This window comes from Grampus griseus, assembly GCF_964374135.1.
Source record: "Grampus griseus genome assembly, chromosome: 20".
In the NCBI taxonomy this organism is placed as follows: domain Eukaryota; kingdom Metazoa; phylum Chordata; class Mammalia; order Artiodactyla; family Delphinidae; genus Grampus; species Grampus griseus.
Genome location: NC_139014.1, coordinates 53,803,168 through 53,813,920, shown reverse-complemented (window position 1 = coordinate 53,813,920; position 10,753 = coordinate 53,803,168). Strand labels below are relative to the sequence as shown.

The 10,753-nt window shown below is 42.3% G+C and overlaps 1 protein-coding gene across 2 annotated transcripts in view; it reads left to right on the top strand.

Annotated features, from left to right (window-relative positions):
- The first annotated feature begins 5,557 nt into the window (after positions 1 to 5,557).
- Positions 5,558 to 10,753, top strand: part of NLK (nemo like kinase) — a 145,746-nt gene continuing 140,550 nt past the window's right edge. For both annotated transcript variants that reach the window (XR_014298279.1, XM_082678343.1), the window contains exon 1: positions 5,558 to 6,208. Coding sequence is in view for 1 of the 2 variants with exons in the window: in XM_082678343.1 (XP_082534469.1) it covers positions 5,751 to 6,208 (458 nt within the window). In the remaining variant the exon portion in view is untranslated. The remainder of the gene's footprint in view (positions 6,209 to 10,753) is intronic.

Below are 10,753 nucleotides of genomic sequence, written 5' to 3'. Positions count from 1 at the left end.
TTTAAAGATCCCCAGGTGATTCCAATTTGCAGCAAGGCATTGGAACCCGTCTTATTCTTTGCCTACACAGTGCTCAGTGTGGTCTTAGAGAACTTGGTTTCACCTGCTAATCTAGGAATGGCGATTTAAGGCCGCAGCTCTCTTTGTAACCTGGGATCACTGTGTTTGAGGGCTTTTAGGGAGGGCAAACTTTATTCCGTCCTGGAGGCTGAGCTCTGCAACTTGATGTACTGGGAGTGGATAGGTGGAAGTTTTGTACGAGGCTCCTCATTGCCCTTTTAGTGAAAAGTATCTTATCACATTTGGAGTCCAAGCTGAAAATGGATCCATAGGACATTTCCTGTATGATATTATGAAAGATGCCTTATTTTATTGTTTGTCCAATGCATGTGAGTTATACTTTCAGTTATTGATTTAAGAAGTCAGAATGACAAAGGGCACCTATAAATGTTAAACATATCAATTTTATCACATAGTTTAAAACTTTTTAATAAAACTAAGATAAAATGTTCATCACTGATTCACCTGGGAAGGGGGAAAGTGTTGAACGTTGCCTGGTTCTCCTGGCCAAGGACATGAGTCAGGGCTAAAGTTTGGTCTTGGGGTTTGGAGTTGGGACGAATATCTCACCCAGGGGCTGAAAGATGGAGAGGGGTAAGATGAGACCAAAGTCCTCAGATTCATGCAAAGGGAGCTCTCGTGGGGCTTAAGCTATGTTGTTGAGTTGAGCTCTGGGGATGATAGAAGGCTTCAGAAGGCCTGGACAACTCATGAACCTGGATTTGTCTGGCCTTACCCAGTCCCAGCTTCTTACCATGACCCGTTTCTCTGAAGAGCACTGGGAATGGAGACACCAGGGGAAAAATTGATCAATAACCAATACCTAGAAATGGGAAGGAAGCTACCTGTATTGAGTGGCTGATCTGTGTCAGGCACTGTGCTAGGTCTTTCATATGTTAATACATAACCTTATTTAATCCTCTCAATATCCCTTCGCAGTAGATATTTTCTACTTCAAAGTAGATGAAGAAACTAAAGCTCAAAAGTGTTAAGTGCTCAAAGCCGCATAGTCTCCGCAGACAACTCATGGGGGGGAGCCAGTTCTTGGAAGAAAGGGAAGATCACCTCCCACTTCCTGCACATTCTATTCCTGCTTATGCATTCTGATGTCCTGCGTGCTTTTTTTAGGCTTTAAGTGCTATCCTGCTGAGTCACTTCCAACTTCTTGTTCATCATGCTCAGCTCTCGAAAATGGAGCAGAATGGAAAGGGCCAGATATTGTACTGTCTGGTGATGTGTTTAAGGGGAATTGAGTGTCTGTCAGGCCGGCTCCATGTGGATGGAATGCTGGGGATGTGAACTGAGCAGTGCCCGAAGTGTATTTCTCATCTGACACGTAGGACACTTTGCCTTGGAGTGTAATACTAACAGTAACCACTCCACTTACTGCCCCCATGAGGAGCCGGGCAGGCCCTGGGCTTGTGCTTTCCATTATTGTCTATTTGAATCATCGCAACTGTTGGAGAAGTAAGGGATCCTCTCTATTTTATGGACAAGGAAATTCAGACTAAGATAGGTTAAGGAACTTGCCCAAGATCATACAGCTAGTAAGGGGCAGAGCAGGGATTCAAACCCATGATCTATATCTGTGCTGTCTAATATGATAGCCACTAGCCACATGAGGCTATTGAGCACTTGAAATGCGACTAGTACGATGGAGGAAACTGAATTTTTGATTTAGTTGAGATATGCTGTTAATGCAAAATACACACCAGATTTCGAAGACTTAGTATCAAAATATATATACATATATACACAATCTTTTTTTTTACATTGATTATATGTTTAAAATAACAAATTTTGGATATGTTGATTTAGATAAAATATATTAAATTACAAATAGAATTAGTTTCTTTTAACTTTTTAATATGACTACTAGAACATTTAAAATTTTTTATGTTACTCTCTATATTTCCATTGGACAGAGCTGATCTAAATCATGGACATTAAATAGTCACTAGACTAGTGATTTCCCAATATTTTTTATAAATTTTTGGAGCATAAATCCCCAATTTACATATTTTATTTATTTATACATAATATACATGTACACAACTCTGTATATTATGTACATTATAAAACACTGACAAAATGGACACTTTAAAAAGATGAAATAAAAAATAAGCAGAAATAGAAGTTGTACTAATTTCCTTGTGGAGCCCAGTGGCTCACTTTGTGCACCGCTTGGTGTGTGCATACATCATTTTGGAAACTCTCGCACCAGACTTAGAGCTCCTTCCTGAAGGGCAGACTGTTAATTTGTGTCTCCCTTCCCCTATTGTTGCACCTAGCACAATGCCTAGATAGAGTCGGTGCTCAGTAAATATCTGTGGCAGGAATAAATAGCTCTTCATATGCAATAATTTTCTGGTGAATTGGATGTATTTCTTTATTTCACACGCATTGAGCACTTTCTAGGTGCCAGGTGCTATACTAGATACAGAAAAGTAAAGTTGACTCAGCCCCTTTAGGCCAGTGCTTCTCAAACTTTAGTGCATGTAAGAATCACCTGGAGGGCTTATTAAACAGATTCCTGCCCCCCACCCCCAAGATTCTGATTGAAAGAGAATGAACATATATTGCCAGGAACTTTAAAATGTATCACCTTAATTTAATCCCCAACTCTACTTGATGAGGCATATATTATTACCTTCATTTTCAGTCGAGGCAACTGAAACTCAGAAAAGTTAAATTGCCTAAGTCATAAAGCTACTGAATAGCAGAGCTTGGACTGGTACCCACTTCTTTTCTCAGAGACGCATGCAAATCTTTATTACCTTCACCTTTTAGACTCTGCCCAAGGAACCGGGCATATCACAGAGTGAGGCAGACAAGCTTTCTGTCCTGGTCAAACTCAGTAAACAATTAAAAAATAAAGAGTTCTCAGTGCTATGAGGGAGGTAGTGCCTTGTTATATATCTATATAACAGAAGCACTTACTCTACCACAGGGTTAGGGAAAGCTTTCCAGAAAAAAAAGTGAAGACCTGAACTATAAGTTAGAGGAGTGGAGTGGGGAGTGTTTGGAGCTGAAGATATGCTTGAAGGCTTGGAGGCAACAAACCATTTTGAGGAACTGAAAGAAATTCAGAATGTCTGGAGCATAGAGGGTTGAGGTGAGAGATAAGACTGCTGAGGAAGGCGGGAACCAGATCTAGCTGGGCTATTTAGACTTATTGACTTTTTTCAAAGGTAGGGGTGTGGTCAGACTTGTATTTTTAAAAGATTGCAATGCTCTCAGTGGAGGGTGGATTAGAGGAGAGCAAGCCTGCAGACAGGGAGATGCGTTAATTAAAGATGCTAGTGGCATGCATTTGGGTAATACTGTGGTGACTGGGGAGAAGGGTGTGTGTGTTTAGAAGTGTTCAAAAGCGTTTAAGACTTGATGATTGACTAGAAGGGGAGGAGTGGGCAGGCAAAAGAGGAATCAATGATGATTTCCAGGATTGAGTGCACAATTTTAGTAAGGGTAAGGTACTGTAAGCTTATTATTTCATATTTTTAAAGAAAAATAAATTAAGATAAGTGAGGTTATGTGAAAGTGAAAGATGTTATTTTAGTAAGATTTCAATGACTAGAACTTATTAGAAAATATGGGAGAAAATTACAGTCTTTGTGGTTAAGTTTATTATTTTTGTTGTCTTAATTAGTATCAATAGCCCTATCGTTCAATGAGCATGTAGTTGTGAAAACGAAATAACGCGTCTTTCTGCCACTATGAGGATTAGCCATGGAGGACCAGCTATAGGCTATGAACTGTCAGTCTACTGAGTTTCTTCAGTGACTGTCTTGTTGAATAACCTTGGTTGAGTTTCTGAAGCTCGACATCCCCTTTTGCTCCTATTTCTCCACACCTGATGTTTTTAAAAGGAGTAGTAGATGATTCCAATCAATGGATGATTTGGACTCCGCCTTCTTCATCTAGGTCCCGCCCCCGTCTTTAGACCACACCCCTTACACTTGGCCCCGCCCCTTGATCATCGCTGATATGACAGCGAATTCGCCATAATCCTGACCTATAGGAGACCTGAAGGGTGGGACCGAGATCAGTCTTTTTTTCCATTTGTCAAATCAAGTGTCTATCTGGTCCCAGTCTCAGCCCACTTCCTCTTCAAGCCAATGATTGGTTGCTCTGTTCTTGGTGCCCGGCTCACGATTGGTTCTTTCGTTCCACCCCTCTCTTCCAGCTTTTGCAGGCGGGATTAGCACGCAGCTTCCTGCTCCTGCCAAAAAAATAAAAGAAGAAAAAGAAAAGAGGAGAAAGGCGAAAGAAAATGTCACGGAGATCTTTGGTGTTTAATTCGCTTTTGGTCTTGTCGGTCAGGCCCAACTCTGCCTTTTGATTGGTCTTTCGATCTGCCCATCCCGGCTCGGGGGCGGGATTTCCCCAGGAGACCCACACTCTGTCGCCACTGGCCGAACAGTGCGCCTGTCTGAAGCTCCCGGCCCGGGATTGGAGGCGGACGCGGACAGGTGGGCGTGGATTGGCTAGGGTAGCCGGTCAGTGTGAGGCGGGGGCGGGGCCTCGGCGGCTGGTTGCGCGTGTCCGCCGCTGGCTCCGCTCTATCCGGCTTTGCTAGGGGAGGTGAGTCCGGCCGCGGCGGCACCGGCGGCTGAGGAGGCGGCGGCTCGAGGAGAAAGCGGCCGCGGCGGCTGAGGAGAAAGCGGCCGCGGGGACGGAAGCCGGGTGGGGGGGAGGGGGGGAGACGGAGCAGCCTTGAGCCCTGCGGGGGCCGTCGCGCGGGGGGACCCACCCGCTCTCCCCCCCAACCCTCCTCAGCAGAAGCAGCCGGCGGCGGGGGCAGGAGTCAGCCCGCTTCCGACTGCACCCCGCCCGTCTCCCGGGGCTCCCATTCTTTGGCCCCGGGACCTTAACCTCCTCCCGGGGCGGTTCCCTGTGTCTGGGCGTCCGAGTGCTGCCCACCTCTCTTTCATTGCTCCCCGCACCTCCTTACCTTCACTTTGCCCCGGTTCTCTTTCTCCTCTCTGTCCTGCCCTGTCGCCTCCTCTGCTCACTCTGTCCCTCCTGCCTCCTTCCCTGGCTCTTTTCTGTTCGGGAAAGTTTAGTACCCCCCCCGCCCCCCCAATCAGGTCAACCTGACGAGGAGTAGGGGGAGATGTAGGAAGGCCTGAGAGTTCGAGGGGGGGAGCTAGTTTCCCTGAACATTTCCCCCCATCTTTTCACTTTGGGGTGGTTGGAATTTTTTTCAGTTGCATTTTTGAGGAGGTGGTAGGTGTTTAGAAAAGGATGTGGGAATGGAAGGGGTAGATGAGTCAAGCCTCTTACAAGATTCCCAGGGTGGTGTGTTACCTGATCCTTTTCGCGTGTGGAGTTCAGGGGGTCGGGAGGTTTGGCCTTTATTCCCACATTCAAAGTTGGAACCTCCCCCGAATTAAGGATGGAGTTTTAGTACCCACTTGTGGCAGGAAACCTGGGGGGAAGGGGTCCCTTTTTCCTTTTTCTTTTTCTTTTCTTTTATTTTTTGGGGCAACCCACACCCTTCCACACACACTCACCCCCAAATTAAACACCAAGATCCTCTAACTTGTCTGGATTGACTGATGAAGACATAAAGCCACTTCCGCTCCATGATTTTGGAGGTGGAGTGAGTGGGTTTTTTCTTCATTTTTAAATGGCCAAATGACAGCTTGACCCAGTTTGCTTTCCAATCAAAGGGCATTTTTTTTTGAATGTCTCTTTGTGGCGCAAGAGCCAACGCAAAAATGATGGCGGCTTACAATGGCGGTACATCTGCGGCAGCAGCAGGGCACCACCACCACCATCACCACCACCTTCCACACCTCCCTCCTCCTCACCTTCACCACCACCACCACCCTCAGCACCATCTTCATCCCGGGTCGGCTGCTGCTGTCCACCCCGTACAGCAGCATACCTCCTCTGCAGCTGCGGCAGCCGCAGCAGCGGCCGCAGCTGCAGCCATGTTAAACCCTGGGCAGCAGCAGCCGTATTTCCCATCACCGGCACCGGGTCAGGCTCCTGGACCAGCTGCAGCAGCCCCAGCTCAGGTACAGGCTGCCGCAGCTGCCACAGTTAAGGCGCACCATCATCAGCACTCGCATCATCCACAACAGCAGCTGGATATTGAGCCGGATAGACCTATTGGATATGGAGCCTTTGGTGTCGTCTGGTGAGTATCCAAAGAAAAACACAGCCTCTCCTGGTTTCTTCTCATGGTTGTCGTTGGGCAAGTCCTTTCTCATGGTTTTCTCCATGTCAACCCAAGTGGAACAAGCTTCTCAGCTCAACTGTAGGAAGGCACCCTTCCGTACCTGGTAAAGAGGCCTGATGGCATCGGTTATCTAGGCTTGTGCTTTGGAGTCATGGACAGCGTTGGTGGAGCACCCTCTGTTGAGTAACTCTCATAAGTTTGTTGTCTACCAAACCTATTATGTAGAACCTGAGCAAGCCACTGAATGGAGATTCAGTAAATAGATGAATGCATGGAATGCTTATTTCTACACAGACCTTGGCCATCTCTCATGTTCGATTTAGTTTGAATCAGTTGCCCAATTGCAGCAAATGTCACAACTGACCCAAACTGGATTCTTTATAATAGTCTTGTCATTGGGGTATACGTTGCATAACTACTTTGCTCTTTCTGTCTTTTCATTCCTTAATTTGTGATCTTGATCCCCAGAAGGAAGATAAGGTTCATAGTTGAACCAGTTAAGTCATTGCATGAGTGGTTTATTTTAAACCATAAAGCTACAGTTGGGAAGTATGTAGCTTTAGTCTTTTGATAAGAATGCATTAAATATAGCATCACACATGAGTACCACAATTGAGGTCAGTAGACTGTAACTATGCAGTGGCCCACATTCAGTGTAATGTTTTAGTGTCATTTAGTGTCTTGTAAGTTGCTGTTATCCCTTGGTTGGCTGCTGTAGTAGGAAGTATACTTTTTAAACATGAAACTTCTCTACTTTTGCTAGTGCTAGTATACTTTTTAAAGTCCGAGGGCTTCTTAAATGCAACATTTTGTCTATTTGTCCTTCTTAGGAAGATTGATAGTTTATAATAAAATGTATTTCTCATTGTAGGGTCCTATTTCTTTCAAAACTAGAGTGAACTGAGCTTTTCCCCCCAAGGATTAAGTATTCTGGTGTGGATAGGTGAATTGATGTTTTCAGTGCTTCAAAAATAGATTCCTTCAACTATACCTCAATTTAAAAATAGAAAAGATTCTTGTTAATGTATAGAAAAGCCCTCATCACCACAGGAGAACGAACTCTTTGGAACTAGCCTAGTAAATGTCTCCTTTCGTCATTGCTTTTCAGGCTATAATTGACATGTTTCATTTTTGCATTACATCTGGCCATCTTTATTTACATTTCAGATTTTATAAACTAGGCTACTAAGTGATCGATCCGTCTTTTTTTAAACTGGTGAAGTCCAGTGTTTTCCCAGCAAGTTCTCCAAGGTGTGTGGGATTCCTGGTGGGAAAGAATGCAGCCGGTAATGGTGCCTTTTCAGTCTCTGCTCAGGGACCTTGCCTGTTCTTGCCTTCCTCTCGTCCCTTCCATATCCTGTCCTCAGGGACTGCACTGTGAACTGCTGTTCCTTGTCCAGCCCTTGAGGATTTCAAAGTGGGGGGGCAGGGGGCAGGAAAAAGATCGTTCCTTGCTTTAAATTTTGTCATTGATTTACTGAGAATTTGTTTGGATTTTCTTAGACCTGGATGCTTTCTTTCATTTTAGTGCTTTGCATGCAGTGCTAAGAACTAGAGATGCTGAAAGGGAAATGGGTTGCAGCATTCTTGACTATGTTCTAAAGATGTTATTCACCTACATTTCTATCAAATGGTGATGTGATTTGTAGAAGTTTTAACTTAAAGTTGGTGCTAAGGGAATTTTTTTTTAAGGGGAGGGAGGTGAGGAACTGTAGTGCTGAAACATATCCCACAGCAAACATTCTGGTAGTGGGTGTTCTGACTTACCAATACATGAAAAGCTGAATGTGTTTGATTTGAATCCATTCTAGGTTCTTTCATTGATCGACCCCTTCTACCACCCATGGAGTTCTTTCCATGTACTTGAAGTACCTCCATATCTGTGCCATCTTCCACTGTACACCAGTTGTGGAGCGTTTGCCCTGTCTGACTGACTACATTTGTAAGCCCTATGAGGGTAGTGACTGTGTCTGCTAGAGTACTTCTTTTTTTCCCCAGCACCTACCACAGTGTTGTGGCATCTTTGCTGCTTGGTTACTTGATCTCCTGGTCAGGTCCTCCTTTGTTCTTTAATCAAGTTTTTCTGCTTAGCTGCATTGAATGTTTTTATCAGCTGTTACAGGTGAAATACAATTTGGTATGAAAAAAAAGAGGAAAGAGTTCCAGGTGTGTGTTTTAGTATGCAAATTCTTTTCTATTTTTATATTTACATATTTATGAATTGCTGTCTGAATTGCTTATTATATTTGGAATTTGACTGCTATATTACGTGAGTAAGATTATTAAAACTAGAGATCTGGACACCAAACCACAGTGAATTGCACTGGTATTCTCAAACCTAAGCAAAAGATATTAGTGAGCTTTTTTACTTTTTAACTAACTGAATGAAAATTTTTCATTTTAATTTAGAAGGCACCTAATGAGTCTGAAACAACTATTTTCTAAAGTGATTAAAATGGAACATAAAAATATTCTCCTAATGATACATCATTTAATTCAAAGCACCATATAACTACTTGGGCATTATAAGATTCACTTAGACTCAAATATGTTTAATACATTTTGCAAGTATTTTTCTTCTGACATAGCATAGGAAAAGAAACTATATCTGCTCTCGTTTCTTTTTTTGTACATGTACCCAGTGGTACTAACTGATGGCTAAATATGTTGCATATAATTTTGAGGGATATTATTGTTTCTCCATGTAGACAAGGAGAGATATTTGTAGAAGTGATGCAGCATTTTACCATTCAGATTTATCACTGAACAATTTAGTCTACCAGGCTTGATTTATCTTTCTGCTGAATTTAACTATTGGAATAACCTATCAGTGTTGGACAGTTGTGTAAAAGTAGTGAATTACATATTACCTTGCTGGTAAAGGTGGTGCTTTGACAGTTCAATTAAGGTTTCATTAACAACTGTCTGCTGTGTTTTATCTCAAAGTAAGGTTTCCAGTTTACCTAGTAATATCATGGGGTAGCCTGAGACACGTTCATTGCCAATGACAGAATATTGTTCATGGGTTATCAAAGCATTGTATATAATTTGACCTTCTTCATCAGATAACAAGGCTTTCAAATGCCCATATGGACATTTTCATAATGCAAAACCAAAACACAAAACAACTCACAAACAGGACCCTCAGTTGTTTGGTGAGAATAATGTAAATACCTTCTTGTCTGTAGTTCACATTTGCCAGAGGAAAGTAAGTTATACTGTTCTTAAAGATGTATTATAACATAAAGGCTTCAGGGGCTCGTGAAGTGTATGCTTTTGAGAATTGGAGGAAGTTGACACCATGAGAAAGGTTTGAGGACCGCTAAACCCAGGCAGTTTTGACATTGTCAGCCAAAAATATCAGATTGAATTAATGGTACATATTGCCACCTTAATAAAAGTGAGTGGAAAAAGCTTCTTCTTTATAAAATCAGTGTTTTTTACTTATCTGATTAATTGAAAGATCAAAGATCCTGGGATTCATTCAGTCTGTTGTCTTTGTACTCCAAGTAAAGTTGGAGAACTTTGAATTTTATTATTCTAATTCCTTCAGCAGGTTACCTTTATTTAAGTAGTTTGAAACTTAAGCATCACTGTACTGATACTTAGTTACTTACTAGCTGTGTGATCTTGATATATTGTTTAACCTCTCTGCTCCTCATCTATACAGTGAGGATAATACTAGCACCCGTCTCGTACAATTGGTATGAGGATTAAATGAGGTAATCCTTGTAAACCAGTGAGTACACTGTCTAGAACACAGTAAGCACTCAATAAATGTTAGCTGGGTTTTATTGTGGTTACTTTTGGTAGGAGAATCAAACTTGTGTAAATGTGCATAGAGGTGGCTTCACATAAGATCAGATTTATCAGGTAAAATCAACATGCAGACTATTTTTTGGAGGCATGACTTTAAATACCATAGAGTGTCCCCTTAGTTGTGCTACATGCCAGGGAAGTAAGGAGGGTTGAATTTAGAGTTAGGGTAAAATATTCTGTCCAATTCTCTCAATTAATTAAAAACAAATGCATAGAAAAAACATAATATACATGTTTGTATGGACTTGGTAGATGTTTAGCCAGATCGTCTGTACTGTTTTAGAAAGTATGGATTTCCATGCCTGGAAGGACATTAATTTTTTTTTTCTCAGAATGTAACAAATGAAGGACATCCTTATTGTCAAAGTTCAGCTTTAGTAGAAATTCATTTTACTTGTGTTTGGATGAAAAGGTGTGAATTGTTAAAGAAGATCACAGTGAGTCAGGGGAAATGTATGATTTAATCAAAAATTATTCAGTGTAAATCCTTATGCATGGCAGAGATTGTCTAGCTTGCTCATCTTGTGAAAATTAGAGGCGTCTTGTATTTTCTGATGTTTTCTCTCCTTTACTCCTCAAATAGCAAACTATAATTTGGAAAAATGGGGAATGCTTTTGGGATAATTTTGGGAAAATGCTGGAGTTAGTTGCATCAGAAAGAGTGGTATACTAAAGTGTATTGTT